The sequence below is a fragment of the Simochromis diagramma genome, unplaced genomic scaffold, assembly GCF_900408965.1.
Source record: "Simochromis diagramma unplaced genomic scaffold, fSimDia1.1 OVJJ01000216.1, whole genome shotgun sequence".
Taxonomy (NCBI): domain Eukaryota; kingdom Metazoa; phylum Chordata; class Actinopteri; order Cichliformes; family Cichlidae; genus Simochromis; species Simochromis diagramma.
The window spans coordinates 10,164,147-10,181,863 of record NW_024386883.1 but is presented as its reverse complement, the minus strand read 5'-3'; the positions used below and the strand labels follow the sequence as shown (position 1 = coordinate 10,181,863).

The 17,717-nt window shown below is 37.4% G+C and overlaps 1 protein-coding gene across 1 annotated transcript in view; it reads right to left on the bottom strand.

Moving 5' to 3' along the window:
- Positions 1-17,717, bottom strand: part of LOC120733791 (gamma-aminobutyric acid receptor subunit beta-2) — a 57,471-nt gene that overhangs the window by 26,989 nt on the left and 12,765 nt on the right. Inside the window, exon 4 of the mRNA XM_040032209.1 lies at positions 4,857-5,077. Coding sequence (XP_039888143.1) covers positions 4,857-5,077 — 221 coding nt within the window. The remainder of the gene's footprint in view (positions 1-4,856; positions 5,078-17,717) is intronic.

Below are 17,717 nucleotides of genomic sequence, written 5' to 3'. Positions count from 1 at the left end.
AAAAAAAAAACAACATTCCCTGAAAAAGCTGCCAACCACACTAAATCCCATATGTTGCATCACCTGCAGTGACCCTCCATATTTTTCAAGCTGTGCTCAGAGATTGGCTTGCTGGATTGATCTAACTTGTGAGGTCAAATCAGGGCCAAGTAGCTTTAAGGGAAGAGACTGGATTTCAGGCCAAAGAAATGTGCGGGCTGTTGGTCACAGTCACAATAAAAGTATTCAGGGTGATAAATATGAGTTATTAATGCGTTGCAATGATTTACTTTTGTTTTTTACTTAAATATTCTCAGTCACTTATTTGTATTCAATTTATGCTGGTCTTAGTTTATAGTAGTTGCAACAGAAACATTTTAACTTTTACAGTCAAAAACATAACAAATAATTAATTGTACAAAAACATTATAATTTAGTACAGTTAAATTATAAATACATAAAAAAAATAGTAGCACTCAGAGAAGTAGGTCCCTTTTATTTGGGGTTTTCAGGGAAAAATATAGTAAATGTTCCTTGCACTGTACTTGGAAAGGAGTACCCCTGCATAATTGTAGTCTAGCCATTTTCTGTGATTATAAACAAAATACTCCACTCTGATTGCTCGCAGAGCTCAGAGCTCATTGAAACAGTGAATGTGCTGTGCACCAGAGCTGCATTATTTGATATTTAAGATAATGACAGCATTTAGAGAGTCATCATCCCCCATAGCCAGCTGCTTTCCACCCACTGATGTCCATGAAAATATACTAAGTAGGATGCTCTAGGTAAAACATTAACATTTAAGCTTAATATTCAAAGACATTTTTTTGTTAATTCTCAATCAGGCATTAGTTGTGTATGCTAAGAACTCTCCTAAAGCTGGGTTTAAAGGTGGGTATTTTTCCAGTGATAAACACCCTATCTACCAACAAATACTCCCTATATATAACAAAGACAAAACACCAACTCTTGTTTTGGTTTCTCAGCCCAAAAATGCTTGCAGTCCTATTATTTTATATTTGCTTTTGCACAGGTAATATTTGCCCTGGAGTCAATTTTAGCTTTTTGCTTTTCTTGAAAGCTGCAACAATTGTGGGTTTAGTTCTAAAACATCTGCAGATGCTACATTTAATTATATTTTCAAAACATTTTTCTTTGTGACAGTACATCTTCCCGAAACACCACAGGTCACTGAACATAGTTGTAGGGATATTTATTTTGGTCATCCTGTAACTTCATATGCCAAAATTGCAGAAGTCCCTGCACCTGGCTTGTTTTCATCTAGAAATAAATCTTTTAAAAGCCTTTATAAAGCCTGAAATTGCTGTTTTATCTTTATGCGCCTATAATAACAAAATAGCCAAAATTTATTAATCTGTCACGGGTTTTGTTAGATATATGATGTACTTAGTTCAGACTGCTTCCAGTCTAACCTAAATCTAATCTTTTGAATTGCATCCACCTATCCATTTTTCTAAACCATTTATCCAAATAGAGCTGTAGAGATAGATGGCACGTTCTAGAGAAGCTGATAGTCCATCGTGTCACTATGTTTTCGTCCTGATTTTATTATGCATTATTGTTACATTTTTTCATTCGAATATTTTTAATTGATGTCAGACTACAAGAATTTCCACTTGCATGAATTTCATTTTAATGCATGCTTGTGTCTACACATTTTTGTAGTCTAATTGAATTTATTAACATAATAAATTGAATAACTGCACAGCTTTAGTAGGTCTTCAGTGGGCATTAATATGCTGTATCTGCATGTGCTGTGTGGATGTATGAGCACTCACTGACCTGCACAAGATTCCATGACCCAATTTAGGATTTGCAAAAATCTGGTCATCCTACTTACATGATATTGAGTGTCAAAGGTGATGGATTTCTTCCCCCAATTTCAGTCTAATCCTACTCCATCCAAAGTAATATTTGCACTTTGTGTCAAGTTCTTCAGTGGATGGAAAATGTTCAAACCCATATTTCGTGTGATTATGGATTTTTTTTCTCATTTGGATATTGCATCAGTGTGTTGATAGCTGTTCATTTTACATTTAACTTGGATGACCTGACACAAGAATGATTTGTACTATTTGAGTTCTATTTCAGTATAATCTGACCTTCACAATCTGCTACTGCCTCGAGCTTTCTTCTGTTGGATTTTGTTCACTTTAGACATTCTAGACATGAAGCACTTTGGCTTTGAAGCAACAGAGACTTTTTGGCTGCTGCTCGATCCATCAAAGTTTAAATCTGGTAGGTGTCCATTATATGAAAAGTTTATTGAACTGTGTGCAAGATAAGACAGTATAAATGAGAAATATATCAGTCCAAAACTGTTAAATACAAATGAATTAAAAACAAACAAAGGAAAACATTTCCTCCCAATTATAAAGGAAAGGTTTGTCAATTAAAATATTTTTAATATTCTTACACTACACTTTTAAAAGATTACTAGTGATATATTTTGCAAATATAGCTTGTTCTGCATAATTAATCAAGCAATTGATAGTATGTGATGGGCAAACAAAACAATAATAACCTAAGAAGTGTAGCTAAGTGAACCCTACGATTAGGCCATTGAAATTTGCTGATGATACAGTGCTCATAATTATCACTTCATCTGCCAAAACAAGGAGGAGAAGTGGATTATCTGATGGTGCAGCTCTAACAACCTGCAGTTAAACATGCTTGGAGACACTGGGCTGCAATCCGTACTGACCACTCAAGCACACAAAAATTATTGAATAAATAATTTAAAAAAAAACCCTACCAGCAGAAACTCAAAGCATTTTAAAATTATATTGAGTTTATTCTTGGCTCTTTGATCAATTTGCTATTTAGGTCTTCAACCATGCTTCAAAAAATTTGAAAAGGAGAATTCTCTCCAGCCTTTGTGCACCTTCAGGGTCAGGGAACATACAGGTAAAGTCATCCTGACCCCGAACATCTCTAGACAACCTTTTTGAGCTATCTCCCTAGCTGAAAAGAACAAATGATTTTGTTGATTTTCTTTCATGATTGGCCACGTGATTGGATTGTTAAAGTGGAGGTCCTCTATAATGCAATGTGGCATAACATTTGAAAAAATCTTATAAAATTTAGAGTATTTATAGACAAATTCACAAATATAACAATACATCTCTAAAGCTTGTGTATGTTGGGTTTTTTTTTATCCCATTTTCTTTCATTTTCCCTTTTTTGCATAAGAGCTTTGGATTTCTTCCATGAAAATTGACTGTTGATTATTCTGATTTTAGCACAAGACAATGTATTATTTAGAATTTTCCACATAGTGCTTTCTTCTTCCATTTCTTCATCTCAGAAAAAATGTCTTATTCTTCCTTCTCCATCCACTTTATCCAACAACAGCAATGAAGAGTATCACAGAAAAATATAATAGCAAGATTCCATTTTAATCCTCTTCTTAACATATCTCTCATCCTTTGTCTTGTGCTCTCTCAATCTCTATTAAATTTCACCGTCCCAGAGCAGATCCGGTTCATCGTCATGGTAGCCATTAAAGTGTTATGATTTTCAATAACATTTTATAGACTTTGGGCATAAGAGGCCTATTTACAAAATGAAATGATGAGACATCAGTGAGGAGTAAGAAACGCATGGTCATCATGTTAACTTCGAGAGGTTGAAACTCAGTGGAATGATCAATCAATTTATATAGTGCAACTAGGATTTCTGCTTCGGGTCTCTGGGAAAGAACTAGGTTATGTCATATTATCATATCAAATACCTGCATGGAGAAAAACCATTGAGATATTTAAAGTAGTTGCCCTCCTAAAAGTTTGTTTTAAAAAACGTTGCAAAAGTTGTGGTGTTTTTTAGGTAGAGAAGTATCTTGCTGAATGCATACAGCATCGTTGTCAGCAAAAATTACCAATCATACTTCATAATTTGTCACCTAATGCTCTTTGATTTTCAGTAGGTTAAATAAATTTAATGGCTTAAATATTTAATCATCTCACAGTGTTAGTCAACCCCATCAAAATGACTTTGATCATGAAAATGTTTAACTATTGTTAGGAAGAAAAACTAATCTAACATCATTTGTGCAAAACTAGTTGACATGTAGTAACATTGAGGGAACGGGAAAAAAAAACCCCAATGTGCTCAGAAAGGTGTAGCTGGCAAGGCAACAACAGAAACGGTTTTATTAGCAGTGGTACTGAAGAACAAGATCTAAACTAACTGAAATGACATTTACAGAGTTCAGTGTGCTGCAGCTGACTATCTAATCAGCCTTCAAATGAGCAATGTTAGTACTGAACGTCCCTGGTGGATCTCGAAAGAAACAAAAAAGTAATTTAATTTCAGATGAACTTTCAAGGCTTTACACCTACAGCTATTCTAAGTACATCTGCTTTTTATACTTGGTGGTGAGGTAAATTATGCAGAGAGCATGCAAAAGACTTGAATTTAGTGTTACACAAGCCTTTAGTGAGGCTTGGCTTGGTGATGTGCAGACGTCTTTTAAATGAGGACACAAGTAGGTCACTTCCTCAACATTATCATTTTTGCTTAGGGGGAATGTTGCACCTCCCATCAGTAGTTTTCTTCATCTGGCTCTAATGAGCTAATTACTGACTTGGTCCAGTGCAGCAATGGTTGTCTCACTGTTACCTCACCTGCAAGATTTTCTTTTTTCCAGGATGTTTTCAAGATGTTTAAAATAGAAAGTATGCTGACAAGGATTAAGTGTGAATTGTTTGACAACATGAAGTAAAAGAGAACACAATTCTTGTGCAACATGTTTGTCATTATTTGTTACCAAGGTCATGCAGCATTTGTGCATATAACATTTTTAGTTCTTGTTCTTGTGTTGACAAAAATGTTATTTTAAGAGATTAAAATCTCACCTTAGACCATATAATACGGTACCATCTGGGTGCAGTCGGATCATTCTGTTTTTTACTGTGACACCATGGACAAACGATTTCTTGTCGTTGAGGAAATAGGTGTCAGGCACCCAGAGCTGGTCAGCGACCCGGTTATCTAAGGTCAGGTTGAGGGGGATGTCAGAGTAGGACAGCCGCTTGTCTCTCCATGCCTGCTGGAAGTACATTGTCAATGTGTAGTCCTGCAAGTGCACAAAGACGGGCAAAGGAGGACAGAGAAAAGAAAAGAGCAAGAAAATAGAGGGTAAAGATAAAATGGTAGGAAAGGAGTTGGGGAAGCATGGAGGAAAGATGAATAAAACAGAGATATGGAGAAAAACAACAGAAGAGGTGGTTACTTCCCCCCAAAAAACAAGCATTTTACACAGCTGGTCTGTAAGACTTTTCTTATGCAAACTCCTAGATTAGACCAGACTAGACAGGCTTCAATATTGGATGAAGTTCACTTTAAAGCAAATGAAATAGTAGCTCTACAGGCCAAAAAACCCTCAGTACAAAGCAACTGGGAATTCCTTCTGTTCATAGAAACATGAGGTTAAGACAGATAGTGTGAAAGAGTGTGTATGTGTCAGAGAGAGGAAGAGAGCGAGGGAGAAAGATGGCTCGGGTTTGGTGTGTAAGTGTGTGTATGTTTTTGTCGGTATGGCTCTGGAGTATAGCACATGTCGGTGGCATGTCCAGTTGGTTTAATGCGTGTGTTTGCGTATTTTTGACTCATGTGACTCATACATAGAAGAGAGAGAGAAAGACAAAGCAAGAGAGACCGCATATTTGAGAAAAATCTAAATAACCTCCAAGCAACCTCAAAAAATAAGTTTTACCGAGTATTTCCTACATGCTCTATTTCCTTTGACAGTGGCTGTCTTTCTGGGATTAAGAACTGTTTGGGTTATGGGTTTGCTGTGTTGTGCTTGCATAACATATTCACCCATCTACTGTTTGCTCAGCCCAAAAGTGGAACGCTAGATATCTCAGTCAAGTCAAATGAAGAAATGTATAGAAAGCGCACTCTCTCACAGAATGTATTCAAATTGCAGAAATCACTAACAGGAAAGGATTTTGGCTTTTGCTTAATGTTCTCCTAAGACGTGGAAATCTAGAACCAACAGTATCTGTTAGTAACGAGACAGAGAGCTCACCTGCCTACCACACAACTAAGGGCTCAGTTTATCAAAGGAAAGCTGAGCTCTTCTTTAGTTCAAAATTTGTTAAAACCCTTAATAAATTCTACACATTTTGATCATTGTAGTTCTATGTGTGACCTGAATTAAGCTGAATGGTATTCCTTTTTTTTTCTGCCACTGGCTTTTGGATTAGGACAGTAGTTCTGCTGTGAAGCAATGTTTTGATAAGAGAGTTCCTGTTACAAGCATTCAAGGTTGAGGGTGCATGGAGTGCAATGCAAATTACTGCTGACTGTTTATTTCACTTCTGCAATTAGTGGGGTAATGTGCCAGGAAATGTACCACTGCAAAAACAACTACATTAGCAAACCTTAAAAAAAAAAGATGATCAAATAAATCCCTCAAATCTACTATGTGAGCCAGGATGTTGACTGTGATCTTAGCATTTAAATTCAAAGAGCAGCAAGCACTGACTGTGATTTCTGTCACAGCTAATTTAGGCTTGCTATCACCTTGCTCTGTCTGTAAAATGTCATGACGATAATACAACATTACAGTAAATACTGACACCAACATTACATCACACAGAACATGCAACTTGTAGGATGTTACTGGAAAAAAAAAAGAGAAATGGTGATATGAGCTGCAGTTATGGAAGCACAGTTTGCTCAATTTGTTTATTTCTGAATGCAATTGTTTATCATGAAGTTTGTATACAACACTGCACAGCATTGTCCACAGCTCAGTCTATTGAACTATTTATTTGTATTATTTAATCTTATATTTTTATATAGCTAACATTGCAGCTTCCTTCCACTTATGTTGTATTAAAGCTGACCTTGTGGCCTAGCAGGTGAATAAATGATCAAACTCTGTACACTTGCAAAACTGAACATGAGGATTTGTCAGTAAAAAACTGGTTTTGTCAAAATAAACCCATAAGTCATAGCGGTAGATGTGAAAAACATCTACCGCTGTAATAATACAGTATCATTCTATATTGTACTTTACAGTATAGAGCAGTAGTACAGTACTTTTGTGGTAGAAACTATGCTGCCAGTAACCGGCAATGAATATATGAATAAATGTACAAGGAAATCTGATCTACAGTGCACACATCACCTGAAACTCATAGAGCAGCTTAATAATTTATTTTAAAAAAAAAAATACAAGAAGTGTGATAAATTGCAAGAAAATTCCCTGTTGGTAAATCTGGGGCACGTTAAAAATAGTCAAGCCAGCAGTCAGATGCTCATGTAGCTTACTGCAGTAAGAAGCCTACCAATCATCCATGAAAAACTAAGTTAAACAAACTTGCTGTCTCAGGGAACTTTTTGTCATGACTGGCACATCCACTTCCTGGCAAAGAGGCTGAACATGCATTTTTGAGTATGCCTGTTGGCTACAGATCTGACATCCAACAGCACCTTGGGAACTAGAGGCTTGGATATCGACTGTATGGAGTCAGGAAAATGGGAGCAGCTTTCAGAGTAAAACCGCTGTCTGACTTAAATCGGTTTTGTCATGTTGTTGTTGTTTGTACCTTATTTGGCTTGGGTGCTGACAACCATGAGTTTGGGAACTGGGTTTTTCAAGACATAAACAGTAGAGTGGCAATACTAGCATCCAATACTATAATTAGACTTGGAATAGGAACAGAGTGACACTGGTAAATTTAGGGTCACACATAGTTTGGGATTGTGTAAACACCCATTTCATATAATTTCATTATAGTCTTTGTGCCATTTACATGGATTCATCCACATAATACCTTACTGGCAATAAATCAAGAATGTACATTATTTACTTAATTTATGATAAAAATAATGGGAAACCTTACTTCTGCATCTCCATTTAAAAGTTCATTAGGAGGCTTAATAACATGTTGGAAGACTTTTGGAAACAAGAGATGCTAAAACCCAACGTTAAAGAGACATTAAAATTAAAACAAATGTTTTATTGTGTCTTTTCAGTAAATAACTATAGTCATCTAATTTCTGGGTAGCCTCAGTCTTGCGCCAACAGATCCTTTACTGCACGTGCTGCCTTTGCAACATTTCTGTCCCGGATTGGAGGTTACGTAACAGCTCACACTCTGCTCTTTCTGCCATGCTATGCACCACAGCACGTGTGGCTGAAGAGATGCTTGTTGAAATGTTCCCCTCCTATACTATTTCTGATGCCCTTATTAGACACAGCATCACACAAAAGCATTCGTGTGATACATGGAACACTAGGAATGCTTTTGTACCTCTTCCTCACAAACACACAGATGTTTTTGTCTGGACACTGACAATGACATTTCAATTATGTGTTGCACCTTTTTACAAATGTTCCTTGTAGAACTGCAGTTTGTACACAAGGGTCTGTTAATGTGTTGTAAATGTGTATGCTCTTCTTGTGGCATTACAGTCTTGACTAATAAAGGAATACAAGAAAAGAACAGTGATTTTTACCTACAACTCTCTACAAGTTTTCCATTCTTAAAGAATTCTTTGCACTACATAATAACTTTTTCGATCTTATGTTGCACTCACAGTTAGGTCCATATCTATTTGCACAATGACAATATTATGGCCGACACTGATGATACTTGCATCGTGATTTCTTTCACGCACAAATTCAGAGCGCCAATGAACAGATGTTTCATCTGCATAGTCTGATCATTTAGGTTTGAGACTCTGAACTGTTGGGATTATGTGTAAATTTGATTATAATTTGTAAACAGTTAATTCAATGCTTTTGATTTAAAGGTTAAAATTGCATCTTTTTGATTCAATATCCACTCCAATGGTGCACAGAGGCAACATTACAAAAAACAAAACAAAACTGTGCCACTGCCCAAAAACTTCATTTAAAGTCACAATTCCCACAAGGCAAAGTCCACTTTCTGAAACTGAAATACTCTTTAGAAATTGTGTAAAAAAAAATAAAAATAAAGGACAGCCTTGGTGGAAAAAGAAGGGTGTTAAATGGCCTGCGGTTTGGTTATTAAACTGAGTGAATGTTTCAGTTGTCATCCCTGAGAGCCTATTATTGCACACCGATCTGCTTGAGGAGGCTGTGGTTTGCTGAGCAGGACAGGCCCTGTGGAGGTGCCACTGTGGCTAGTTTACAGTGAACATAAAGCTCCCCTCAAAAACAGTTATAGTGCATCTCTCTTGTGGAGGAAAGAGGTTGTAAATCACCAGAATAACTGCAGCGGGTGTGTGCATGTAAGTGCAAGGGAGGCAGTCATAACAACAGTCATAATGAGCATCGGTATATAAACTATGCTGGAGAGAGATAGAGAGATGGAGAGAAATGAAAAAGGAGACAGAGTGAAGCAGGAAGAATGATATTGAATTTATGTGTGCAGAATATGCTGTGCTCCCACACTGTCAAAGAGGGGACAATGTGAAGTGATCATTAAATTTTCACACACAACCCTATGACATGATCCATTATATCTAATAACCAATATCCAATTCAGCAGGATGCTTTACACTCTGTAATAAATGTTTCTTTTTGGAAGGTTAAATATATTATTAGAGTTTTTTGGAACAACTAAAAAAAGAAATTCTATAATCTATAAGACAGTTGGTCAAACTGCTTTTGATTGCTTCTCTATAACATGTTGTTAGTAAGTAAGTCTGTTAAAATACTGTAGAAATTTTATTTTATAGAAATTCCAACTCCATATATAGACAATGGAAATATATAGTACTCTTCTGAAAAAGCAGTAAAGTCAATCATGTCATGGGTGCACTCCACTCTACATCCTGCTGTAAGATTGTTTCTATATGCTTATTCTGCTCAGCTTGCCATCAGCATTCATCGCTACAGAGGTACTGTCATTATAAGTCTTAAGTTGCAGCTATCTCAGTGAAATGCAAATGGGAAAGGCAACAATTATTTCCCAGAGCATATTCAAGTAAGTCCTATAAACTGCTTATAATCTTGAGCTATCTTACTCCTAGCTATGGATGATGACCCTCAATTAGTCGTAATGACCAGTATTTCTTCTAAAATAAAACAAATCTGTGTTTAATCCAAGCATGTATCTTATCTAAAAACAGTACACGGGAGAGTTATGAGTCATAAACAACACAGAAGAACACATGGAAAGCCCCTCCATCCACTTAGGAAAGTGATTCAATTACAGACAATTTAGGTCAGGTCATTATGTTGAAAGAGTGACAAAAAAGATACTCACAGTCACGCAGTAAATTAAGTGATAATCAGTAGCTCTATATAGTATAAACTACTTCATGCCCATGTGTGTATATGTATCTTAGGTGAGCAGGTAATCTGCAACAAACTTCAACATATTCTGAAAGGCCATGCAGATGGTTTGTTCCCAAAATGCTCAAACCATTATTTCTGTCATAAATTGTCCTTGAATATCTTTTCTCCAGTACACTAGAAAAAAATAAAACTATAGCTCCTTCTACATCTTTTTCAAATACATTGAACTCACGAAGAAGAAAAACTACTGAAAACCCCAAAATAAAGGTGCTCCAGCTACCCAGTCTGACCTCGTCAACCCCACTCATCCTTCAAGCCGCCCTGTCTACTAACCCTCTCATCCTCATCGCTGCACAGCATTAAAGCTTTTTCTTCAGGTCTTTCTGTCTTATTCTTTTTTGTCTTGTGTTGTAAGCCCTTGTATAAACTCTGCTTTGTGTATCTGACAGTTATTTTTTCTTCTTGTTTTTGGAAAAATAAGTAAAACAAAAACAACAAAAACAACAAAAAACAAACAAACTATATAGTAGCATACTTTTTTTTATCAGCATCTTACCAAGACGACACAAAAATATATACAAGCATGTGTGGAACATGGTACACTGCCACCTTATTGAATGGTACACTAGGACGGTACACCACCTGATCCAGGTTACTACCAAGTTGTGTTCAGCTGATTGCTCAGCTCACACTCTATATAGTGTTTATAGTATATACACAATTTTAAAGCTTAAGGAGTATATATAGCTATATATTTTAAGGCATAATGTAACTTAGATATGGTAAAGAAATTAACAAAAACTGTGAACCAAATACACAAAGCAGAAAAATAAATAGCAGAAGTCATGGAAAGTGATTTGTTTTGATTGTAAGTGGACAAGGCTGGACTAGAGTGGGAATACAAAGTCTACATCAAAAGAGAAAAGGTGAGGGCCAGAATAAGGATTACTAAATCCTTCTTCTAACTAACCTTGAAGAAAGTTTTCCTATTCAGAGATGTGGAACAGTGTGGTTAGTTTGCAGAAAGGAATTGTGTGTGTGTGTGTGTGTGTGTGTGTGTGTCTGTGTCTGTGTGTATGGGGTGGAGTGGAGAGGTATGGGGGCAAATGAAAGGCACTGGAAAGCTCAGTGGAACGGTAATGCAAATTGCTTTTATTCTCACTGCTCTTCATTCCCAGTCAGCACCAGCTATGACCTCCCTCTGAAACATTGTCTCCCCTCCATTTTTATTTCCTCATCTCCTCCAACTATTTATTTTTTTCTTATTTCATGCTATTTTTTCCCATTTGAGCTCAGATTTTCCCCACTCCTTTGATGAATATCCTTCCATCTATTTCCCCTGGAGCTTTTCCTCTCTCCCTAGATTCTTCTCTCCATCTTTCTTAATCTCAGAGGACTTCTTGTTGCATTTACTGCATGTGGTTTGGGAAATAAATAGGTGGGAATTCATCAACGGGGAATTTTAATAGCTGGTATCATGATCACTAAGCAGATGGAAGCCATCTTGAGAACATGAAATTTCCCCTTGTGGGACTAATAAAAGTATCTTATCTTATCTTATCTTATGACAGGTGGTGTATCAGCCTCTAAGGTGCTATATGAGTTCTGTAGCTGTTCAATTCCATTAAGGATTCTGATTTAAATATCTCCTCTCCAGTTTATTCCCCCAAACTGTATATCCTGCATTCAGGTAAAATCAACCAAATTTCGACTGAAAAAAAACACAAAACAATGATTTTAATATTTAACACATTCACCTAATTTTGTTTAAATTTATTTCTGAAGTGCAGTAACCTTGAATACTGGGGTTGAATACTAAAGCATCCTGACTGTAAGGCCTCTGTCACTCTTTCTGCTTCATTTTCTTTGTTCTTCCTCTATTTTGCAATATCTTTAGTGAGGACGAGAAGTGATCACTTCGCCACTCACCCATATGCCCATACTGTAGTATACCAGTACTTCAGTTCCTCCAAAAAAGCCCTCCAACAACAAGTGGCTTTCAATTTCCTGTCTCACATGGCCCTCAACCCCTTCATCGACAGGGTACGGGAAACCTGGAATAGGGCACAGAATTTCTAAAGAAGTCTAATAATAAACATCCATCCCTCCAGAGCAGAGTGACATATATTTCTCAGTCTGGGGTGATCTGTCTATGGAGTCCTTATGATTCAGAGCTGTATCTAGAACAGCTTGCACACTGCATGGAGTAAATAGGCAACAGGAAACCACACAAGGGCTGCTGCGGGGGTTTTGTTTGGCCTGTTTGCTCCAGAATTAATAACACTAGTATTTGTTTATAGGTGGTCAAGCTGAGAGAAAATACATATAATGTAAAAATATATCAAACAGATGCAAAAAAAATAAATGAGTTTTTTTAAATCATATTTTTCAGTGATTAAACCTCATAATCACAAGTGTAAGCAAATTTAAGGGATTCTTGTAAAATTTTCCCAAATTATTAGGACCAGTATTATTAGCGTTCTCTTGATTAATACATGAGATTGGAGTGATAAGAGTAGTAAATGTGAGTTTATTAGACAGAGTATGATCAATTTTGTTTGTTGCTCAGGTCTTGAGATTTAATTTCCATGAGGATATTTATCTGACCAAAACTGTTTATACTCTTTTTATATATAAAATACATCATCTGGTCAAAATCCAGACGATGTATTTTAATAACTGCCAGATTCTTGTTTGTTTACTTTGCTTAATCTTTCTTTCCATCATGTAGCTCCTGTCTCTCTATTTTGTCTCTTTCTGTTTGTCACCCATTTTCCCCCTCTATACTTTTCATCATTTACTTTGGCCTGGACATAGCTTTCAAAAGCGATCGCTGAAGGTGAATTGAATTTAGAGGAACCTTTATTTCCCAGAGTTCTCCCAAAGCAGAGGTTAAAATCTTTGCCAGTTGGCAGCTGTGTAGCGTAACTGACTACATACAATTTATTAGAGACGATTGGAGCATCTGCAGGCCCTTTTGCATCCCCGGAGAGTAGTAGAGTGGAGTGGCAATTCAGAGAGGGGGTCAGTGGGGGGTGATGGGGAAGAGAAGAGAGGACAGAGTAGGACGCAGATTATTAGGGTGCTTTTGAATTTCACTGAAAGACAGGGTGTAGCTGATGGAGCTTTCAATCTCATTCACATCAGAAGGCTAGCTAGCCAAAGAGATGAAGGGGAAAAAAAATTAGTCTGTCTCAGTGCATGTTATTTGTTCCACTTACCGCTCCTGCTTTCAAAGATTGCATGTGTGGGTTTTGGGTGGGGGTATGTGTGTGTGGGCAGGTATATGTGTGTGACCTGCATGTCTCATGAAGCTAAATGTGTGGTGCACACTGCATGCATATACTCATTTGAAAACTTGTCAAATATCTACCTTTCTGATGCTGCTGAGGCTCTCTACAACTATCCTTTTACTACAGCACATATACAATGCACATAGAAATACGCTGATCTACTGGACTCCAGCATCTCATGCATTATGGACGTTTGGGGAACTGAGGAAGAACCTGTTTGTTATTCAAGTTGTGTAACAAGAAGTACATAGCACACATACACATTGTCAACAGTGAGCTAATGCAGTAAATAGACATCTCCAGATCGAAGGAAAATATACAACCACAGTGAGCATAAAAAAAATTGTCTATAAAGATATGTATGACCCACAAATACAGTTTATTCCAGTCTACCTATGTAGCTAGGAGCAAATGTCTCTTTCTTTTTCATGCACATAGTTTTGTGACTTCAGATTTGATGGTCTGAATACAGTATCTCCTTGAGCTAGGATACCCTTGAAGAAGCAATATTTCCTCACAGCTGGATTGACCTACAATACACACAGGGGTGCTTTAGGGGTGTCAGTGCCAAAATGTATGTATGTGTATGTGGGGCAATGCCATACAAGGATAACACTAGAAATGTGTTATTGTGGACCATAATTATATCCGTCTTGACAACACTACCAAAAACATATAAAATATCAGTGATGGGAAGGGCATAAAGTGGAATGATAACTGCAAAGCCATTTTAAGTACGAACAAATGATGATTTGAAACAGATGACCTACATACTTGAACTTGCATTGCTTTCACTGAAACTAAATGTAATAGGTTGCAAATGTATCACTTTTTAGGAAGGTGCAAGTCCATATATGATAGTGCGGGAGAGATCCTAAGCAAATAGATCAGTTTGAATTGTTTTGAGAACTATATTTGCCATCATGAATGTATACCATTAATAATCTCAGATGAGCATCAAGAAGCCTTAATGCTCAAAGTGCTCTACAAACAAAAATACAATTCAACATTTTTTCATATTTCACCTTCCATTTAAAAATATTTAAGTATCTGCTTCAAAAAAGTACACAGAAGACAGTAACAGGTAAGTTTCTTAGATTTGTGTGCATTTACTAACACACCAATTAGGCATTCAAAAAACATTGAACTTTGATATTTAATTAATAATAAAATCTCCTTTGGCCACAGTTACTTAAACATTAACTTTTAATCGGAAACTTTAGTCATGCATACTATTCAAGATGACTATAGGGCAATCCGTTTTCACACAGCTGTGTTAGTGAAGCCATATTCTTTGAATGTCCAATGTGAATAAGTCCCTTGAGATCATGTCTGTTTGGTTAAGGTTTGAGGTCTTACATGGCAACTCCAAAAGGCTGAATATCTTTGTGTGGTTTGATCTGTCTAATGTGGAACCAACCTGGGGGATTCTGTAGTCTAACTGGGAGACTTCAACGCTCATGTGGGCAATGTGTTCAAACCACAGTCTGTCCATAACAAACACCATGTTCAAAAATAAGGGTGTCCATGAGTGCATGTACACCAGGATACCCTAGGTCGCAGGTTGATGATCGATTTTGTAATCGCATCATAAGAGCTACCATATATTCCGCACACTCACGTGAAGAAAGGTGCTGAGCTGTCAACTGATCACCACCTGGCCATGAGTTAGATCAGGTTGCAGGGGAGGATGCTGGACAGACCTGGGGTCACTAAACGTATAGCGAGGGTAAACTGGGAACACCTGACAGAAGCCCCCATCCATGAGTTCTACAAGTTCAACCTCTGGCAGATGTTCAACAGTGTTCCAAGAGCAAGTGGGGAGGCAGCCAATAGATACCAACAGGCCAAGCAGAACGTGGCTTTGGTGGTGGCTGAAGAAAAATCTCAGCTGTGGGAGGAGTTTGGAGAGGCCACGGAAAAAGACTGCCTGAAAGAGATTCTGGCAAACTGTCAGGCGACTAAGGAGGTTCTCTTTTTCCACTGTGTATGGTGGAAGAGTGTGGGTGAAGTGCTGCTGATTTCAACTGAGGATATTTTTGGACAGTGGAAGGAATAATTCAAGGACTTCCTTAATCCCATCGACAAGTTTTCCATAGAGGAAGCAGAATTTGGGGACAAGGGGGATGACTCGTCCATCACCGGGGGCAAGGTCACTGAGCCAGTTAAACAACGCCTTAGTTGCTTGAAAACTCTAGATGTTGTAGGGCTGTCTTGGTTGACACACCTCCACGATGTTTAGTGGAGATCAGGTGCAGTACCTCTAGATTGGCAGATTAGGGTAGTGCTTCCCATTTTTGAAGAAGGGGACCGAAGGATATGCTCCAACTAGAGGGGGATCACACTCCTCAGCCTCTATGCCAGGGTGCTGGAAAAGAACTGGTCATGTCCATGGTCATGGAACACTGGAACACCTCCTTACCCCCTCAATGATACTTTAGAGTACATGACATTTTGCCCAAGTGGTCTACATGTGTTTTGTGGACTTGAAGAAGGCATTCGACTGTTTCACTTGCGTGTTCTGTGAGAGGTGCTTTGGGAGCATGTGGTATCTGTCCCGCTGCTAGGAGCCATTCGATCCTTATATAACTGTTTGAAGAAAATTCTTTTGTTTATCTACAATTGTAACTTCGACAGTGATCTCACAAATTCCCAAAGGTCTGATGACAAACCTTATTTCATATATGGGAGTGACAAAAAGTACAGTACTTTCTTCTGGCTATCAAGTTGTACCACCATTTATCAATCAAGAAACTGTTAGTATTGCAATATAAAATGTATTTGTTTTGTCCGTTCTCTCTAAGCTTTTCTTTTTCCCCGTCTTTCTCATGATCTCCCAAATGGTCATGGCAGAATGCTGCCCCTCCCTGATAGCGGTTCTTCCAGAGGTTTCTTCTTTTCCTTCTCATTGTCACCAAGTGCTTGCTCATAGGTGTTTGCTCAACTGATTGTTGGGGGTTGTCCCTATAATAGTTTCTTTGCCATGTAATATAAATTACATGTTGTTGTTAATGGAATTGAACTTGGGAAATGTACTTATTATATTATACATACATAAACACAAATCACAGTTAGAGAGAGAAGTACGAGAGAGAGAATCTGCAACAGCAAAAGGCAAAGCCCTTCAAAAGACTCATTTCATACGTTATCACAGCTGTCCATACAAGGTTGAATAAGATAGAAATTGTTTCATGATTCATATTCAACACGGGTGCTGGACATAAAACTCCCTTTAATGGCACAACAGGCAACCACAGAACTTGTTCTATCTTGTTGGAAACAAATACGAGAGGGAAAATCATACCTAGCCCATACCTAAGACTATGATCAATAAGCTTGTATTGTTTGTGTTTTGGGTTTTTTTGGACCGAAAAATGGCCATCTAAATTTAAACTAAACTTGTAACTTGCATAAAAGTAACAATGCTAAAATGCTTTCCCATAAGACAGAAGTGAGAGCAAACATATCCTTTAGGCCAAGTGCTACTGCTGCATTACACCGCTCAGCGCTATCCCATTATCAACTCTGTGCCACGTTCAGCTGCTGTGAAAACCAATCCACACCCCCTGGTTCTCCTGCCAAGCCATTATCAACTTCTCGTATTTTGACAAGCTGCGATAAAGTAGAATATAGTCCTGTGCTCCATTGACAGCTAGTATCATGAGTTTTCACACACTGTAAAATCTATGTTATTGCCAGACATGAAGCAAATCATGTGACCAACAGTCAAATTTATAGCAAAGATAAACAGTCACAAACACGTTAATAAATCTGTTTAATCAGAGAAGGAAGAAAATATATACACACAAGAATATACACAAGGAAAAAAAATATTGTAACTTTGTAATTGCTGGCCTCATGTAAGGTTTATTAAAAGATTAGCGTCAAGAATCTTCAAAATAACTTTCTCATTTGGTTTGTTATACATTATAGTTATTGCAACTGACAACATTCTCAGTTGGTTGGTAAAATGAAATAATTTTAATGAAATAGTGATTCGATTTTGACTCCTAATGTAGCACCCCGGTAAGTATTACTGTTGTATTTAAACAGGTATCACTGATTGGATCATTATTCTCTTATAATAGGAGAAAAAAAAACAGCGTTGTTAAGAATTTTTGCGGCGGCTGTACTACAAAGCAAGTTTAGCATACCCAGGATAACTTTGTCTTATCTGG